At 39.9% G+C, this 20,136-nt stretch overlaps 1 protein-coding gene across 17 annotated transcripts in view; it reads left to right on the top strand.

Annotated features, from left to right (window-relative positions):
- The window catches only part of MPDZ (multiple PDZ domain crumbs cell polarity complex component), a 116,947-nt gene that overhangs the window by 34,895 nt on the left and 61,916 nt on the right, over nt 1-20,136 (top strand). For all 17 annotated transcript variants that reach the window (XM_080371844.1, XM_080371846.1, XM_080371855.1 and 14 more), the window contains exons 4-12: nt 3,650-3,871; nt 4,811-4,950; nt 7,019-7,232; nt 9,139-9,267; nt 10,375-10,578; nt 13,566-13,680; nt 14,874-14,962; nt 16,650-16,845; nt 18,364-18,453. In XM_080371844.1, the coding sequence (XP_080227970.1) occupies nt 3,650-3,871; nt 4,811-4,950; nt 7,019-7,232; nt 9,139-9,267; nt 10,375-10,578; nt 13,566-13,680; nt 14,874-14,962; nt 16,650-16,845; nt 18,364-18,453 (1,399 nt within the window). The remainder of the gene's footprint in view (nt 1-3,649; nt 3,872-4,810; nt 4,951-7,018; nt 7,233-9,138; nt 9,268-10,374; nt 10,579-13,565; nt 13,681-14,873; nt 14,963-16,649; nt 16,846-18,363; nt 18,454-20,136) is intronic.

Below are 20,136 nucleotides of genomic sequence, written 5' to 3'. Positions count from 1 at the left end.
TGGAAAAAAATGTAAAGTGAAATTTGTGAAGGAAGATGGAAGGGAAATAGAGGGTGAGGTGGGCACAGCAACAGCTTCTCAGCTACAGTCAGTTTCTGTGCCTTAAAATTCTGTTTCTATCCTTTTTTGCCTACATGGCTTGTTCTTTGTAAAGCAGAAGGCTTTCTGGCTTTCTGTATATAGCCTCAGATTTTGCTCTTAGCATTATTGTAGGATTTTCCTTCTTTTCATGTTTTTGTCTTAGAAGATGACTGCACACTTCATTTGAAGTGGGGGAATTCACACACAGTTGAGTTTTACAGGACGATCAGTAATACTGGTGATTCTTCCCCTTCCGCCATCCTGAAGATGAAACCTCAGGAAGCTCCTGCCACATTAAAAGGGTCCCATGACAGAATAATGCTGTGCTTAGAATGGTGCTAAATGAAATTGCAGGCATTTCAGGTTTTTCTCTAGGTTTAGTCTTGTTGACTGGAGTCATTACTGCTCTCAGCTGCTGAGGCTTGCATACTTAGTTTGAGGTTACCACTCCAGAGGCTGCACTGAAGAGGTTGTGTGAGCTCTCACTAATCTATATGCAGAAAAAACAGTAGGTTTTGCTTATAGTACCCTGTTGCTTGTTTAGGGTAATCTTGCTGGCTTTGCCTGAGCAGGTGATGAATTCTCTAGTGACTCCTTTCAGCAAGTGAGCTCTGAGGATGGTAACCTTCAGCAGGAAGGGCAGTTTGGTGCTGTTTTCTACAATAAGCAGTGCAAATTAGAAAATGAATGTATACATGTTACTTAGGAACATTTGTGATATCAGACGCATATACTGTGGCCTTTGAGTATGCATCAGAAGTAGTTTGGATTTATATCATTTAGGCTGCTTCATTTTGCTGTAGAAATGTAAGAATGTTTTAAAATAGAAACAATGCAAGACTGGCTAGGTACAGTAGTATTAGTTATTCTTGCAAATTACAGTTTGACCCATGACAATTTTTTGTGGAAAGGAATGTGACAGCAGGATGCGTAAGAAGATTTGAAGGTAGGAGAACAAGAAATGAAGCACTTTAATTGACCAAGTTCAGTGATATACTTTTATACATTGAAATGGATGACATTGGGAAGGTGGAAGTGAATTAACCTGTTATATGGAGTCAAGCACATACAAAACACAGTATGACATAGACTTACTAGTTTCAAATCCATGCATATAATGTAAGGGGAAGTCTTGTGTTCATGGAAAGGGCAGAATTTGATTATGTCTCTGGGTGTTGCTACATGTAATGAACTGTGAAACTAGGCTTGCTGAAATGACTGTATGTGATAAAGAAAGTGCATGTGTGCACATATTAGGCATTATGATTCGTCTGAAACATAACACAAGTGATACCTCATACATATGGACAGCAGAGTGTAAACACTGTGAGATAGAAATCACCGAGTTCCAAACATCCTGGTTTTCCTCTTTCCATTTTTTTATGGCAGACCAGGCTAGGTGCTGTTGAGGACTTTTCTTTCCAGTGCTGTCTTGTGGTATTTTTTGTGTAACTTAAGGGTCTTCCCAGCCATAGGTGTTCAAGAAATTACATTCATTCTCTTGTATTTTCCTAAAGCACGCGGATGAGAAGGAATTGTGTGATGGAGAACGGTACTGATATTGTAATGACTGGATGATTGGGAGAATCATGTGATAAACCTAGTGGAAGTAGTGTGCTTAAACAGTTGAGACTGGTGCAGTAGACATTTTAGAATACATTGACAGTTTTGAAATTTTTGTTGATACTTGCAGTTTAAAAATAAGGCTTCAGTGAAGGGGAATCCCAGTCTTTTGTATTGTGGTGGGGAATGCTAGAAAATTTGCGCTGTAAAACTATGAGAAGTATTTGAGGCTGCGATATTGTGGTCCTAAATTGTGGTTAGTGTGCCAGGCAAGTATAAAACAGGTCAACGTGGGGTAAACCAGTGCCTGTTGACAGTCAACAGGCAAGTGGGACAACAGCCATATGAGGGCTCCTGCTGAATTCACCTGAGCTTTGTACCACCAGCAGCCATTCGTTAGAATGGTTGGCAGACATCTGCTTGAAAATAGTTTTTTTAGTATGGCTGGGCGAAGTGAAGAAGTCTCTTACTTTGTTTTCTGCTCTAAGAGAAGTATATTGTCAAGGTTGTCGGTGTAAAGGTAGGACTGTGGTTTTTGGATCAGCGTGGTGATTGTAGACTCGTTCAGTAATTTTGTGTTTAATTCTAGCTCATGTAGAGAGTTGCATTGGCAGCTGTAGTGCATAGTAATGCAGAAACCCTGACAGGTGAGATTTGCTCCCTGTGTAGCTGGTGAGACTTCTTTCTTTTTTCCATCAAAATACACTTCTTTTTTTTTTTTTAATTTTCTTGTAAAATAATTGATAAATTTGCTTTAAGCTTTCCCTACTGTACTAGTAGTTTTAGTCGTATTTGTTTACGTCTACGATTCTGTTGGAGTACTTCAGGCTGCTATGCTGATATGAACAAAAAGAATTCTAGACAGATTATGGAAAATAATTCAGGTTATTCTCATCAATTTCTTTAATGTTTGATAATTCACGACTTTACATCAGTTGTAAGTATTAAAAGATAATTTCCCTTCTAAAAATTATGTTTTTAAAATTGCAAATGGGGATTTCAGATATTTTTAACAAGCAATTGACTTGTTTTGGTGCTCTTGGATAGGGAAGAGATGTCGTGTTAGGAGTCTGAGGAGTGGCTGGGGGAGTGGGAGGACAGCCCTCCTGTTGGGTCATGAGATTTGGAAAGGATCCCCCTGCTTTCTGAACTCCTTCTCAGAGAGGAGTCTAGTTGTGGCTAGATGCAATCCTAGTCTCAGATTTGGTCAGCGGTTTTGAGTCTAAAGGATTATGTGTACAGCCTCTTACTAGAGTTAACCTTTACTTGTCAGAGCCCAGTTTAAGGACTTTCACTGAAACAGTTTTGCAAAGTTGAAAAAATAGAAATTATTTAGAGATGATTTATTAGGGTGACAGATACAACAAGATTGGAATTGACATTGATAAATACACTTACTGCAAAACTCAAGGGCTTTTGTTAGTGATACTGTCCCAGGTAATATCCAATGTAGTTGGAGCCGCAAGTCTTACCAAAGAGACGTCCCTTCCTGGGGAGAGAGAGATCCAGGCCCCTTGACCTGTCCTGTAGTTAAGAGTTCTCATTGTTGGGAAAAAAAAAGATACTAAAATGCCAGATCTTATACTTGTGGCAAGGTGGGACTAAGTCAGTTACTGTGCGCTGATTGGCCCTTAACAAGGTGTCAGTTTGGGAAGGTCGTCTGGGTGCGATGGTTCAGCATGGAGCGGGAGGCTTCAGTACAGGTACAGATTCACTGTCACAGATGTGCGAGGGTCTTCCTGGCCTTCACTGAAGCAGCACCAGGCTGTGAGGACCCCACTTCACCCTGGATATCACTCAGTTGCTTTGCTTGTTAGACTTCGTTCGTTATCTGTTTTGCAAGATAGACATGCTGCTCAAGCCAATTTCCTGACTCCATTTTAAGCTGAATACAGTGTTCATTGTTGTGTCAGGAGGGGTGGTGTGGGTGGCATGGGGCAGGGCACACCACCACAGGAGGTTTCTGCTCTGTCTATAAATCTATGTTGACATCAATCTTTTACAGGTAAATATTACACCTTCCATACATTCCACTGGTGAATTCCCCCAGCTTCTCCATCATGGTGTGAATGTGGGGTCCTTGCCCCATAATGAGTCATATTTGTTGGCTCAGCAGAATGGCAGCTCAGCTAAAGTGCTAGAAGCATCAATGAGATCTGTTACACCTCAGATTAATGGGAAGTCCTCAAGTGATGACTTTGAGCAGCTGATCAGAAATATGTCCCAGGTAAGCATGTTGCCTCGTAACCATGAAATGTGGGTCCCTAATGATCTGGAAGATTGAAATACTTGTATTTTTATTTAAAAGCAATTGGGTTATTGAGCAAACCGGAGCTCACTTGCTATATAAACTAAAAATAACCTTTTAATTTGAGCAACAGTCGGTAAGTGAGAAAACAGTTGGAAAAGTAGCCTTGACATCATCACTGCTGAGTTACTACTGTCCGTAGCTGGGCAGTGTGCCTCTCGCAGATCAGCATGCCATTATCTTTCCGTGCTGCTATATCTGTGCATGAGGGAGATGCTTTGTCAGAGCATGCTCTTGTATGCATAACTAATGAAAGCTAGTTCTGTGACTTGCTTGGAAATAAGATGGAAAATTCCTTTTTGGCCTGGCTACTCATTGTTCTGTAGTCTTAGCTGCTTTCCCGTGGTAGGCAAAAATGGTGTACAAGTCCCTTCAGTGGCTGGAGCTGAGAATGGCCAGGCATATATTCTAGCATTTTTCTAATTAACCTGTAATAGAGCCAGGTAGAAGAAGTGTTCTGCTGTTCTGAAAAGCCTTTTGCACAGTCCTGTTTTCTGTCTTGCTGAAATCCATCCTCTTTTCCTAGTTCTGCTTGAGAGTTTGTCTGTGCCCTCTAAAATTTTATAGACACATGTCGTAGTTCAGTCTCTGCTAAGTCTAAACTCTGTATATTTAGTTGTTGTTTCCTGATTTCCTCTCCTGGGCTGTAATAATCTTTATTTCTCAGACTTTTCATAATTGTCACTTTGCTGTGTGATAACAAGAAGTTTGAACTGAACAACTGTTCCAGTTGTTATAGCCTTGTCCAGCTGTAGCTGTCAAATTAGGAAACTATTCCCAAGTTGTTCACCACATTCGTTAATACTGCTTTTCAACATTTTAAACATTTGTACCCTTTTTTTTCCTTCTACTGAACAGGGTCGGCTTGTTGAGACTATTGAGCTTATTAAACCTATAAGTGGTGGTCTGGGCTTCAGTGTCGTGGGACTCAAGAGCGAAAACAGGGGTGAACTAGGAATATTTGTGCAAGAAATCCAGGAAGGAAGTGTGGCACATAGGTAAGATTGCTACTGGAATATTTTACTGTATCAAGTGCTAATATGGCACTGCAATTTAGTTGTGTTATTGCTGTTTTTGTGGTACAGGGGCACATTTCTCTGGCATTCTAAGCCATACATCATAGTAGATTTAAAATTACTGATCACTACAGTTTATGTAACGTTGGAACAGGGCAGTGTACGATCTGTTCCGAATTTCTAGAAACTACAGATGTAGTTCCTCTGTGGTTTGTTTATAGTATCACCTTTCCAACAGGGAAATCGGGAAAGTTACTCTTCTCTGCCATGGGTTTTGAAGCTGAAATATAGATTTTGCCATCCTTGAATGCAGTGAAAAATAGTTTGGTGCAAAAAACCCAGTTGTAGCTAGCAGCGTTGTTTGTTAGGTAGGGTTCCATTGAGCAAGTGTGAAACCTAGGTTTTAAGTCAAGCAAATCTTTAAGAGTTGTTGAACTCTTAAAGATACTTGGTTGATGTTACCAGAAACTCAGCAGTGACAACAGCTTGCTCTAAGTATGCTTTAGACTTTAATTCTGATTCCAGAAGTAGTGTTGAGAGAAATGGGTTTCTGCTGTTAGAACAGCCCAAGGGAGCAAATTAATGCAGTAGTGAATGGCAGCAGCACTGGTTCACTGCAGAATGGTGGAGTGTATCACTCTGTGTGGATTTGGTGATCAGCATCCCTGCCAGAGCTGGTTTGCGGTGCACTCTGTATGTTGTGTGGGATGTCTGAGTCACCTCACTGCTCTTTCTCACTGTGCTGTAGGGAGAAAATTTCTGATTATTTGTAGTCTGAACACTGTCCTTTTAACAGAGGGCAGAGCGTGGCCTACAGAGTTAATTCGGTTATGAAAAGTGGCATGCTCTATTCATGACAATATTTTTTAACCTGCCTAGATTTCACTTTTCCACTTCTTTTTTCTTCCCCTTCAAGATGTGTTCGCTTTTGCTTTTCTTATTCCATGGAGTTGAGACATATCTTTACTGAATCAGGCAGGGCCTGATTCACTGGCAAGAAGAGAAAAATTAAACAACTATTACAGGGCTCATAAATCAGAAAAGCCCTGGCAGTAATGAGTCTTTGAGAGCACTCTGAAAAACAGTTCAAATTCAAAAGCACAGAAATTATGGGTTGAAGCTAAATAGCATTTTTCCTGAATACTGTTGGGTACCTTGGCTTCTACATTGTAGGTGCTTACAAAAGCTGGTGTAATAGGCATCCTTCGTTTTGTTACTGCCCTTTGATTTCAAAGCATTGCCACTTTGGGATGTTGAAGACAAGACTCCGGAGTTTTTGCTGGTTTGTTGCAGAAGCAATAGAAGTGGTAGAGGAGGCAGAGGGTAACTCATCTGTGTATGCTTTGTACATTTCCTTTGAAGTAGGTCTGAGGAAGGGCTTGGTGTGTAATTTAACAGTAATGCTTCTTTTGTCAGAAAGTGAAGAGTTACTTTTTAATTTGTTCAGGGCTTTCCCCCCCTCATTTAACAGGGGTCCGTTTTATCATTTTCTTTCTGTTTCTGTATCTGCCTTTCCTTCTTTTTTCTTCCCCAGCCCCCCTCACCACCCCCGCCCTCCCACCCCCTGGCCCCCCTTGGTTTTTTGCAAAACAAAATTTGTTTCCGTAACATCTTGATGAAAGTGTGTTCCACTCCATGGTTTGATGAATATTCAGAAGGAGCATGTTGAACAAAGTGGAGCACTTGGTCTGTTAAGCAGGAGGCTCAAAGTCAAGGATAAACATAAGTTCCCAGGCTATGGATGGGAGTGACTGAGATCTAATATGCTTAGTCTTGCATGAGGGTACAGGGAGAAGAAAGCTGGCTGGGGGGTAGTAGCCGGGGAGAGTGGCAGCGGGATTAGCTTCAAAGGAAACGATCACCAGGATGCCGCATCAGCTCCTTTCAGCGAAACTGCAGGGAGAGATTAAAAAGTGGGGGGAATAGAGACCAGGTTATTAAAAAAACTGGAAAACTGTCAAAATACTGTAATTTCTGTGGCAACACTTCTTTGGTTTTTCTTTTTTCTTTATTTTGTCATCCACCTTCCCTGTTTACACATGCGTGACAGAGATGGAAAGCTGAAGGAAGCAGATCAAATCCTTGCTATTAACGGACAAGCCCTTGATCAGACAATTACACATCAACAGGCTATCAGCATCCTACAGAAAGCAAAAGATAATGTCCAGCTAGTTGTGGCCAGGGGCACTTTCCCTCAGCTCATCAGTCCTGTAGTTTCCCGGTCTCCATCTGCTGCTAGCACAGTTTCAGCCCATTCCAACCCGGTGAGTATACCCCAAACATCTATGTGTTTAGTTCTGGGCATGTAAATGCTTAGTGCATCCAGTATTTTGAGACTTTTAATTGTAACTTGTATGTACATTTCCTTCACATTTCTTGAGGTTTTTCTTCTTTTTATCTTTGTCATGGCTTTTCCCCATAAGAGTGGAAAATACTCAGATTTGCCTGGGGGGATCTTGATCTTGGACATATTCCTTCTTCCTGTCTGCCAAATTCTGTGTGTACACCCATGCAAACTCATGAAGCTTTATGTTGAGGTTGCAGTAAACACTATCTTTTTTCTCTCTGCCTTCTGCTTGGGCAAACAAAAGTGTTATAGATGTTGCTGAATGGTCTGCACCACCAGCTGGATGGGTGCTTCTCTGTTTGTTTCTCTGTCATCTGTCAGCAGTGGGGCTCAGTGGGGGAATTGCCAAATGCCTTGTGTAAGGACATACTTCAGGACACCCAGAAAACATCTGTGCTACCTTTCATTTCTTTTGAAAGCTTTTGCAATCCGTGTGTAGAGAACATAGCTCAGAAACATGGTAATACTAACTGCACTTTCTCTTCCTGGTGTCTTACTCATGTAAGGGCTTACCCTGGGATGAAGTGGCCTCTCTTTGGTTTCTGTGGGTTTTGCTATTTAGTCGCCTGTGGCTCTTCTTTAAGAGAGTCAATAATAGGGAGTATATAGAGCAATCAGTCTGGAAAAAGCAGCTATTCTAGTGTTTATTTTAATAATTAGTGTAAACCTTTGGTGAAGAAATTTCAGAATTATTTTTTTCTTCTGTGTGCAGGAGTAAAGCTGATTGACCTAACTTTCCCTGTCAGCACATAGGAGAGGCTCACTCTCTTCCAGTATTCTTGTGACACACTTCTTTCTTTATGTGATTGCTTCCGTATTCTCTGAACAGCTTCCCTTGCTTGTAAGAATGTTCCTTTCAAACCTGCCATGGCTCCTTCCTGTTTTTATCCCTGCCTTTCCCAGTCCTTGTGTTCCCTTTGCCTTCAGCTGCTGGGGGAAAGCAGCTTATCTGGAGCTGTCCTTTTTCCTTCAGGCTTTGCTTGATCATTGTTGGTTTATGTTAAGACTGCAGATTCCCAAACAGGTACTATAAGGCTTTGAATTTGCAGTACCTTAATTATTCCAAAATCAGGTCTTGTTTTCAGGATCCTACCTGATGGAGCACCAGCTGTGACTTTAAATTTCAGATGAGTTTATGATGTGGTTTGTTCTTCAGGAGAAACAATACCAGAAGCTTCCAGTCATCCCTTCAGTACCACCCCACACAAACAAGCTAGCATTTGTCTTTTTCAGAGCAGTTTTACTCCTGTCAGAACATGAAGCCTGCCATCACAGCTACTTCATTCCAGCGCTGTTTACATCAGACAACCCAGATATCTTTGTTTGTTACACAGGGGACAATTCTGCTAATGGCTACCTCGCGATACCTGGTGCTGCTTTTGGCCTTAATCTCTGAACTGGGTTTATGCTTTCTCCTGTGCTTTGTTGTGGTGGCTGATGTGAACATGCATTTACCTGAAGATTTCAATTTCCAGACCTGTGAGATTTCCTAGCAGTAGTATTTTTCTCACTGACTGCAAAGGGACATGGAGATGGACAGTCCTAGGTTGCTGCTTAAATTAATTCAGCAAGTGCTTGAAAGTTGTGACCCACTACCCAGCTCTGTTTTGTACCTGAGAAATCCAAACTGTCATGGAACGAGCGTTTTAGTGCTTAAATATTATGTAATCTTACCCTTAGTAGTAATTGTTAGAAAGGTCCCATATTTCCACCTTCTACCCACCTTCCCTTATTCAAACACATACCCAAGAAATAAAAGAGAATCTATTTTGCAAGTATGTCCTTATTTCAGTCATTTGCAAGCTCATATTTATTCCTTTTAGGTTCACTGGCAGCACGTGGAGACCATTGAGTTGGTGAACGATGGCTCAGGTCTGGGATTTGGGATAGTGGGAGGGAAGTCAACTGGAGTGATTGTTAAAACCATCCTCCCAGGAGGGGTGGCTGATCAGGTAAATTCAACCTACTCTTCTGTTTACCTTTCAGTAAGGGGTGAAGTTACTGTTTTATAATCATGCTAAATATTTTCTCCTCACGAGTATAAAAAAGAGAGAGCAAGTGGTGAAATTTATCCTCAGTAAAGGCGTGTTTAGTGCAGGGGACCTATGCATTTGAACGTAAAAGCTGGATTAGGCTCTAAATCACATTTTCAAACCTATTACATTATACATGTTTGCTGTGGATGCATTTAGACTCCTAATTCTTTCATGAATATACTGGTTATAATCCACGGATGAGGGAACACACCAAACACTTATCTGCTGTGTCTGGACAGCTAAGAAGAGCATCTGCTTCTCTCTGCTGGGCTTACTGAAGCTTGGAGCAGGCATGTGGCTTCATGCCTCTGCTTCAGGACACAGGCTCTGCTCCTTCCGGAAGGGTTCATGCGAATTTAATTTTATAATCATGGCTCATTTCAAGCTTGTACATTGGACAAGTATCTGGGGCAGTGTTAATGATGGTTGGGGATTGAACAGGCACAGAGACTGGTCAGTCTCCCAGCCACAGAAGTGGTGGTCGCCAGATAACAGGGCTGCAGTAAGGGAGAAATGTGTTTTATTTTGAAGTCATATTTAATCCTGAGGACCAGTTTTTAAATACAAGCGCAAAACTGAAGATTATGGCATCTTTTGGAAGTGTGTTTGGAAATTTTGAAGTCATATTTAATCCTGAGGACCAGTTTTTAAATACAAGCACAAAACTGAAGATTATGGCATCTTTTGGAAGTGTGTTTGGAAATGAAACCTGAAGTTCTGTAATTTACATGCACTTGTGAAATAGCAGTAGGTAGTAACCATAACTATATGCATTTTTTTTCTGTGTTTGGGTGACTGACTGATTCATAAAGGATGCCCTGGATATTTCTGTGGAAATTCCTAGTAAAATTAGTGTGCCGTTCTCCATATTATCAAGATACTGACTTGGCACCCAAAAAAATACACCTGGTTCATATGTCTCAGAAGTGACTAAAGCTATGTGGTGTTTTCCTAATTGTATGTATGTGGGAGGAATGGCAGGATGTTAATAGATTTCTTTTTTCCTTATTATTCTTCCTCCAGCATGGGAGATTGTGTAGTGGTGACCACATCTTGAAAATCGGTGATACAGACCTCGCTGGAATGAGCAGTGAGCAGGTGGCACAAGTTCTGAGACAGTGTGGAAATCGAGTGAAACTGGTAATTGCAAGAGGTCCTATTGAGGAGCCACCTCTACCAGCAGTCCCTCCAGGGACGCCAGTACCCATCTCCATGCCAGGGAAGCAGGTAAGCAACAGTGCATACACTTAACTCATGGCAAACTTTTATTTCAGATTTTCTTTTAACTGCTTATTGAATGTCTTCCACACTTAAGTTCTCAAAAAGACAGGGGTTTCTTTCCCAGTAATGTTGTTCTCATCTGACAGTCTGGGAGAATGTAAATGTCAGGAGTCCCCAACGCAAGGAACTACATGCTTGAAGCCTTTTGGAATCAAGGCGTAGGACTTCCATAAGTGTGATCCAAATATCATTTGGTTCTGGGTTGCTTGTGATTGTGCAGTAATACACTGAAAATAGCTGAAGCCATGCAATCTTTTCTTCAGACAGAGCAAGCTGGCTCTGTAGCGTTTCTCTGTCCACCTGTCCCTTTCTTCTCCAGGAACATTTCTTATTTCCATATAATCACAGCTATCCATCAGACAGTTCCTCCCTGTGCCAACCAGCACACAGATGCTGTTTCTTTCCTACATCACCTGGCATTGCTCATTTGCTAGGTATCTTCCAAAAAAAGTCAGCCCTTATTCCCCTGCTGATGGTTGTACTCTCTGTACTGTTAACTTTTTTGCAGCTGTCAGCCACTTAAAAAATGCTGTAAATATTATCATATCCTGTCAGCTCAAAACCTCTACAGAATAGGTCACTTTCATGTTTGCAGCAAAGCCTGGTTTCATGGGAGCCAGGACCAGTAGTGTAACATACGCTTATGACCAGATACATTTAAATGTGTATAAGTGGAGGAAGCGAGTGAGAGAAGAAGGAGGAGCTTGGCTTTGAGCCTACAACTAGATATAATTTTTGGTTTACTTTTTCCTGTTGTTTTTTTTCTAGACAGTTTCGTCCCAGTTGCAATTTATGTTTTGGATAGGTCACTTTGGAAGAAAAAAGCCCCAACAATTTTTATGTGAATACCATAATTTTGCCTCTGTCCATTGTAGTTGTATCTGTGGAAAAAAAACCCCATATATTCATCCCTTCTTTTGCGGCTGTAAGGCAAAGAAAATTAATCTTAATGTGGAGTCTTCTGAGCATCTAAGAGGAGAGACAGACTGGTACTTTTGTCTCTACAGCACTCAGAGGCATGAAAACCCAGCTGTATTTTAGATAAAGGGATCAATATTTAGCCCAAATTATTGTTTCTGTGAAAAGGAGCAGTCTTCAAAGAGGAGCTGAATTTGATAATCTTATCTGTGTATATTTCTTCAGTATTTGCCTTCCTGAGGTTATATGATGCAATGTTGAAGACTGTATCTGCAGCTGCAGGATGTGTAAGATTTCTAGTATGGAAGAAATAGCTCAAAGCCACCAAGTGGCAACATCTGACTTTTTTGCCACCTTCCTCTCCATTTCTGTCCTTTTTAATCCCTTGTTCCTGGTACATGTGTCCTGGCAGGAGGCAGGCTATTTTTAAACTGTTTCTGCCTGCACAAAGTCTTGTTCTTGGAGGGAGCACCCAGTTAATGATGCTGCAAACCTCATTAATTTGAGTCTGGAGTGAAGGTGATGATGGAGACAGCTTGGTTTGTTAATTTCTTCCTGGTGAATACAGGGTGGGTGAAGACTTCATGATGCTTTTAAAGCTATTGGTGAGAGGAGAATGGCTTTCCGAAATGGGCACTTCTCATCATGTCCCCTGTAGATGTCTATCCTGTAAAAATTTATGGGGTTGTAGAAATCGGATGAGGTTTTTAGTCGCGTTACCTGTGGCCAAACTAATCCTGTATTATCAATTAGGGAGGTGGTTAAAGCAGTAGAAATTTATTTCCCCTGTGTTTGAATATGGTTTTGGGTGGAGTTCTTCAGATAAAGAACTGTTTGGATTCTCTTTTGTCAAGTAGCATCATAGCTCTTCTGAAGTCTTTTTTTTTAATTTTGGCACATGCATACTCTTCTAGTCAAACTGGATGTAGTTAGTATCTGCCTGATTGCTGTATTGGCACTTTAAAAAATATTGGCTGCTATTTGTCATGCAGAAGAGACAGAATAAAAAATAGGAGTATAGTGGGATCTTGATAGATTTGTACCATATTTATGAATTCCCATTTTAAATATGTGCATAAAACCTGATGTCCATATAAATACAGTGAAATTGAAGCCTTATCCTGATACATATTGGCTATGGAATTGGCTAGTAATTTTCTGGTTTAGATAGCTGAAAGATGAAAAAAATTTAAAATAACTTTTTTAAAGTTGAAATCAAGTTTCATAAGTTGATTTTTTCTTTTGACATGAAAGCAATACTGTTAAAGTGGGATTTTAATAGGTATTGTACTTTCATTAACAATAAATAAATGAATTTGTTACCCCAGAAATTCTTTGTTACTGAAATTCAGAGGGTTGTAGTAGTTATTAGCAGAGATTGTCATTATTTGACTAGCTGGAAATATAATTGCTACATTCCACTCCAGAATCCTTATGTCTTTCAAAAACAAGAAACGTAATTGCCTCGCTAGTAATGGCTTTTATTATGCTTTAAAATTGGCATTCATAGGAAAAATAGCTGTAGTTATTGAACAGGAATTTAAACAAACATGACACAAAATATAATGTTGATCTTTTTTTCTTTTTAATAACACAGCAGTCTAAAGCTGGTTCTGAGGAGGTCCCAGAAGGGCAGCAAGCTACATATTGTTCAAGCATGGTTTGTGTAACTTACTGTACAAGAGGTTCATTGTTCAATTTATACAAGTCTCACCAGTCATTTTAGTCATCAAATAATGTCTTTATAGGTTAGAGGGTGATATCCCAGGGGTAGCAGTGTGGGGAGGGCATGACCTGCATTGCTCATGACCTGCATTGCTTTATATTGAGGAATGTTAACCTATGTTTAGTTTCTCTGCTGAGCACCAAGTAAGAGCAGAAGCAAAGCTGGTACTTTTGTTCCTACTTTTGTTCTTACATTTGTGTCTATAATTTTACATGTTAATGACATCACATAATGCGGTTGATCTTTAAAGGGAAAAAAGCTTCCTTTCTAATTATGCTTTTCTTATTAGGCAGATGCTTCTGTTGATAGCTGTGAAGATGGAGAAAAATTTAATGTTGAGCTTACTAAAAACAATCAGGGATTAGGAATAACTATTGCTGGTTACATTGGAGACAAAACGTCAGGTAATGATCAGTTCCTGCAGTTTACTGTACAATCTGTGGCGTACTATGATGCATGTGCATCAAAGACTTAATTTTATTTTTTAGTATAGTATCTCTAAAGTAATCCTTGAGCATCTAAAATCTTTTTAAGGTTTGTAAAGAAAAAATATTTTTTTTTTCTTTTGTGAGAAGGACGTTCAGGTTAGAAGTAATCAGTTTTATTACAGAATCCTTCCTTCCCAGTAACATTTGTCATATTGTTTCAGGTCTGCAGAGGCACTGGTGTATCTCGACAGCTGTTTAAACCGATTTTATAGTGGATTATCTTCCCATCAAATGTATCCATTTAACAGAATTGGAACATTTATTATGGGAAAGTGGATTCTGTTAAGATTTCTGATACCAGTGTTAACAGGCCTGTGACTCTCAGACTTGATTTCATGCCAGTTCATGCTACTGTTTTCTTGATGTTATGTATACTATGCAAAATGTGCATGTGGGAACTGAGCTGTTAAAAGTTGTTTCAAATTCCAGTGTGTTTTTCCTGAAATGGCTTTCTTTTAATGAAATTCCCATCCTGTAGGTCATTTATATATGTATATGACTTTTCCTTCTGATTCAAAATTGGTAACTGTCTAAAATGGTTCCCTTCTGGGTTCTTTTTTTTTACTTTCTTTTGTGTCTTCTTTTTTTATGTTGGATGAAATGCTTACAGCTGCAGTTAAAAGCTGGTTTAAATGCAAGTTGTAGTCCTGATTGCTTACTGTTTTCTGCACTTGGTTATCTAAGCTTGCATTTTCTTAGATAAATACAGAATTTGCCAGATTAGTGTACTCAGACTTAATTTTCTGTCCTGCGGTTTTAAATCTGACCAAGAGTCAGAGATATGGTTTTTGTCAATGTTGGTTTCAACATTTAGATTATAATAAATTAGATTATTTCTTCTTCTGCAGCAACAATTGGGAATTTGGCATTGTAAGATTTTGAATGAAATCTGGTTCAATGCAAGCTGACATGAATCAGGCTCATCCTTTAGAAAAATAGTATATAGATGTTTTACGTAAAGCAAATAACTTTCTTGATGATTCTTTCCTTGTCTTACCTGGACATTTCTTTCTTTTTCTTCCTTTGACTGGTGGCATTAGTTGGAGATTGTTGCATAAAGTTGTTTCTTAATAAATTGGTTAATACAATTTTCTGTTTTTTCATCCCAGAACCTTCTGGTATCTTTGTGAAAAGCATTACAAAAGGCAGTGCTGTTGAACATGATGGCAGAATCCATGTGGGAGATCAAATCATAGTTGTAAGTAAACACAGAAAGAAATGGTTATCACTTGTCTGCAAAACTCTACTTCTTTATGTTGTAAAGAAATACTCATATAGTACTGGTTTAAAATGTTACAGATTGGTGTTGAAATGGTGACTCCTTTTTTTGACTGACTATTCGATCACATTATCTTTCTGATGATGCTGTCTGTGTGTAATTTGAGTTTCTTAAGAAAACCTGTTTTATATGTGTGTACCTTATCTGTAGGAGTTTTGAGACTGCTTAGTAAAGTTAGCGTTTTGAAGTTTGATTCAAATTCAGCAGCTGTTTTCAGAATGATTTTTAAAAGTATGTCATTAAAGTTTTAGATGCTCAGAGAAAGAATAAAATATTTTCATGCATAAAATGTTAGTTGTGTGGTGAAAATCAGTTCATGAATAATTTTGATCTGTTTTTGGATTTGTGGAAGGCAACACTGAGCAAACTATAGTCTGTGGTTTTTATAATGATTTAAATGCTGACTACAAATGGCTAAAATTGATTATTCCAAAGTTTGATTTCTTCTTCTACTGCAGATGCAGAAGGAGAAAAAGATTTCACTGACCTTAGACAAAAGGATAATAAACTCTTTAAAGATACGTTTTGGTTAAGTGTGGAGGAAAAATTAAATAACCTCAGCTCATTACTTTCTATTTAGAAGAGCACCAGACTTGGAAAAAGTTCAAGAGAAGGGCAACAAAATGATTAAGGGTCCAGGGGGAGTAAATTTTCATGCAGGAGGAACTGAAATAATGGAGTGTGTGTGTTGTATAGGTAGACTGAAAAAGCTACAGGAGTCAAGGAATATAGTTTTGTTAGAAGTATTTCAGAAATTTCAAGGCACTGAGGGGTGAGACAGAGAAAGAATAGGGTAGTAGGAAGTCTGCAAGAAGTAGAATAAAAAGTGGCATGTACTAGGGATAATGGAGTGAAATTGAGCAATGCCAAAGTCTTGAGTTTCAGAAAAAACCTCTTTGAATTAATGAGATAATGGAGTTGGTTCAAACAGAAGAGGCCAAAATCTTGTTCTTTAAAATGTTAAAATGATGGACCAGAGGTAACATTGGGTTGGCTGGGACAGTGTTTAATTGGGAAACTGGACTTCATGGTGTTCAGTAGTGGACTTCACTGTGCCTAAGGTTACTTGGCCTCAGAATGGCTGCTCTCTGTAGTTCTTCCTACCACAATGAGTGGATGTCTCTATCCTCCCTTTCCCAGCTCTCCCAGCCATGCCTGTGTTGGTTCATTCACAACAGTATTTTCTCCTTGGAGGTACGGATGGCAGAAGGGGCTGAGCAGGAGGGCTGCACAACACGCCCCACACAGCACGTGCTCGGTCACCTCCACTTTGCAGAGCAGATCTGCGTGGCCCAACTGTGGTGGACACCCAAAGCACTTCTTCCCACTTTGCCATACCAACCAACCAACCAACAAACACACCCACCCCTCCCCCCCCACCCCTCCCCAAGTACCACAGTACTTGTTACCTAGCTGTGGGGTACTCCAGTGAAAGTGCTTAATGTATCCGGTCTTATTAAGTCATCCAGGTTTGTGTTCTTGTCCCTCCACTTGCTTTGTGTTCAGGCTAACAGATGCTGAGAGCTTGCCATGTTATTTTGCACTGGACATTTTTATTTTTTTCTGGGTGGTGTTTTGTGGGCTGAAAGGCTGCTTAATGCTGCAGGTGGATGGAACAAATCTTCAGGGTTTTACTAATCAGCAAGCGGTTGATGTTTTGCGGCACACGGGACAAACAGTTCGGCTCACGTTGATCAGAAGAGGGGTTAAACAGGAAAATCGTATTCAGCCCCAGGAGGACTTCAGTGCTGCTGTTGAAAAGGACTTACTGTTCCAAACAATGGATAGTAGCACAGACAAAGGTATTTGAAACTGGGTTTGCTTTAAAGTTGGCTTGAAACATTTTGCTTCTCAATTGCAAACTGGAAATAAAATGGGCGAGATTCATTCTGGGTAGCTATTACTGATGGCAGTACATGAGGGAAGAATTTGGTCTACTATAGTTTGATTAATCTTTTAGACAGAGTGGTATTATTTGCTACATTCTCAAAGTGAATGTTGAAAGCTTTACACTGCATTGTGCTTCTGGCTGAATTGCTTCAAGACTTTGATCCTGCAAATCTTCAAATGGTAAGAATGCAGTGAATGTTTTATTCGTGCTCAAGGGTTAGAGCTGCATTCAAGAACAGGCAAAGAGACACCCTCCATAATAAGCAAAAGCAAGTCTCAGTTCCTTTCACTCTTGGTACGTCAGTGTCATGAGCTTGAGGTATGAGAGGAGTGGCCTTTATCTAGAGATTCTTAATACAGAATGGTCAGAGTTAAAAGGGACCTCTGGAGATCCATCTAGTCCAACCCCTATACTAAAGCAGGTTCACTTAGAACAGCTTGCGCAGAGTTGCACCCAGGCGTGTTGAATGTCTCCAGCGAAGGAGAATCCACAGCCTCTCTGGACAGCCTGTTCATGCGCTGTCACCCTCAAGGCAGAGTTGTTCTTTCTCATATTCAGAAGGATAACCTGATAGGGCATTAACTATTTATGTGTACAAAGTTCAGAAGCCAATGGCCAGTATTAATTTGCTGCTGCTGCTGAGATTAGTAAAGCTTAATCTTACACTGTGCACGTCTTGAAAATCAGTGTGTTTGAACAGAAGATCTGCACAGAGGCTGGATGCACAAACGGATTTTTGTCAGCTGCTTGTGCTGTAGGTTGATGTCAGCAGTACATCAAAACTCATAGACTGAGGCATAATCCCCACTTCGCACAAAATTTTGAAAGACCAGTAGTCTGTTATCTGTGTGGCATCCTCTCATTCCCAGCTTGAGCAAAAATTACAGAGGGAACGTTCAGAAGGTGCTGTTTCTCCAGCCTAGAGGTGTTTGAGACAGCTAACCCCCAGCAACATGCCTAACAGAACTCTGTGGTAGGTGAGGCTTTCTACAAGTGAAACATTTGTCAGGTATGCAGGTTTCAAAGTCTGTGGACTTCGAAAATTTTTGGTTTTCTGTGTCAAGCTTTCTGAATTGTACAAAGGAAGGAAGAGGAAGAAAAAAAAATGTAATACAAGAGTGCTAAAGAATATTATATGTCTGCCAGTAACTTTTCTTTCAATCACAGAGGTGCAGCTACTAATAGTTGTACTCTTTTTTTGTCTTGTTTCATTGAAAAATTCACTGGAGAAAGCAAAGGATTTACAGAAGACAAAATGTCTTAAAAATGTGGTATTTCTTCTGGGCCCCTCACGCCAGATTCCGATTGCCAAATACGGATCTTCTGAAGTCCAGTGCAAGAGATAGTCGGTGCTCTGAGACATACTTGTGAGCTTGATACATATTGCAACACATAACATAGCTGAAGAGGCTTCTTTATCTTTTTCCAGATAACAGTGAAACAGAACAGGGATCCCCATCACTGCCGTGCAGTGCCAGTGTGGTAAATACTGGAGAGGACATGAAACAACAGGAAACAGGTTATTAACTTGTAATTTTTTATTGTGTGAAAATGCACTTGGATGTGCTTACACGAAGATCAGGTGTTTTGCATGCCTTTCATCTCCTGTGTGCTGTGTGGCTGGAGTACAGCTAGAAAGTGAAAGTAATCATACATGTAAGCATGTACCCTTGAGTGCTGCGAAATCATTGACTACTGTATGTGTCTGAAGATAATTATGTGTTGAAGATGTCATATGAAGCAGTCTGCTACATACTCAGCCCTCTTTTTATGGTTTTGTATTTCTACTCTTTTTAGTCTAGTTGTGTATTAGACTTTTTCCCTCAGGCCGGAGACCAGCCTGCCTTATCTTTCCAACTGCCTGCAGCTGTCCAGCTGCAGTTCCGGGACTTTTGCATCTTCTGATAAAATTCCTTTCCACAAATTCCCGAGTTTGCATTCATTTCAATCTCTGTTCTCTGATAATGTTTGAAATTCAGTCAGTTCTGGTGCACTGATGTGCTCTGACTTTTCCCATACTCTTTGTAGAAACTCATACTTCCTAATGAGTATTTTCCTTTCTGTCTTGAGCTGTTAAGGCACTGTGCTGCATTTCCAAAGTCGTATGTGATGATATGTTTTCTACATTGAGCCATCACTTGTGTTTTCTAACATCTTCTTGCTTCCAGAGCTGGAGGGGAACTGAAAAGCATCACCTGTATGAGTTCTCTAATTTATCTTTTCATAACTCATGCTTTCCATTATTCTGGATAGCTGAAGAATTTCTTTTTAACACCTTTCCTTCAGACAGTGTAGGGTCTCTGCTTTGGGGAAAGTATTGTCATATTTGAATGCCACACAACACCTGGCTTTATTTTTAGTAATGTTTCTGAGCAATTACTAGATTTAAAACAGTCTGAGGCTATTAGTCACTTCAGATTGTTACTAATACCAGTGGGAGTTGGGAACTTAATCTTGTGAAGATTCTGTTCTTCTCCTGTGATAAGCATTCAGATCTGAAGAGTTTATTTTGATAATTACTGCATACAGACCACGGACCTTCTATATGTAGGGTCCTATTAAATCTACTGTGTTTGCTGGCTGTTGATTCTAAATACTGATTTTTATTGGTTCCTGCCCTGGAATCTAAACAGCGCGAATGAGGAAAAAATGAGTAGAACAGCATTTCTCTGTTTTTTCTGCCTGGAGATAAACTTTCAATCAATTTAAGAGTTGCTGCAGTTTGCTGCCTATCCCATCATAATATTTTTCACAGCATATTCCTTTTCTACCTGCCTTCCCTTCCAATTCCGTTGCTACTCTTCAGCTATTAGAATTATTTCTTATTGCATGTGTGCATGTATGTAAACCTAACAACAACCAAAAAAAAAAAAAAAAAAAGAGCCAGGACTTGTGTTCTTTCACTGCCCTCTAGGGCCTACAGTTTCAAAAAAATCTTTTATAGTTGTGCTCATAGTTTTGAAAATACCAAACCTCCACATTTTGTTTGAAAACTTTCCTTGGACTCACTGTAAAATGCAGGGTCAGTTCAATAAGATCAGTATGTAGTATCATATATGTAAGTATTACCAGCCATCCCCCTGAATCAGCCTGCTCAGCCAGCATGCACTCTGGTTTAACAGATGCCCAGGGCGTGCATGTAAATTTTTCATTTGCTTTGTGTGCATTATCTTGTAAAGTTGCGTTATGTTCAGTTGACACT

The sequence above is a fragment of the Falco punctatus genome, assembly GCF_963210335.1.
Source record: "Falco punctatus genome assembly, chromosome: Z".
Lineage (NCBI taxonomy): Eukaryota > Metazoa > Chordata > Aves > Falconiformes > Falconidae > Falco > Falco punctatus.
The sequence above is the reverse complement of the archived record's forward strand: the minus strand, read 5'-3'. Positions and strand labels throughout refer to the sequence as shown.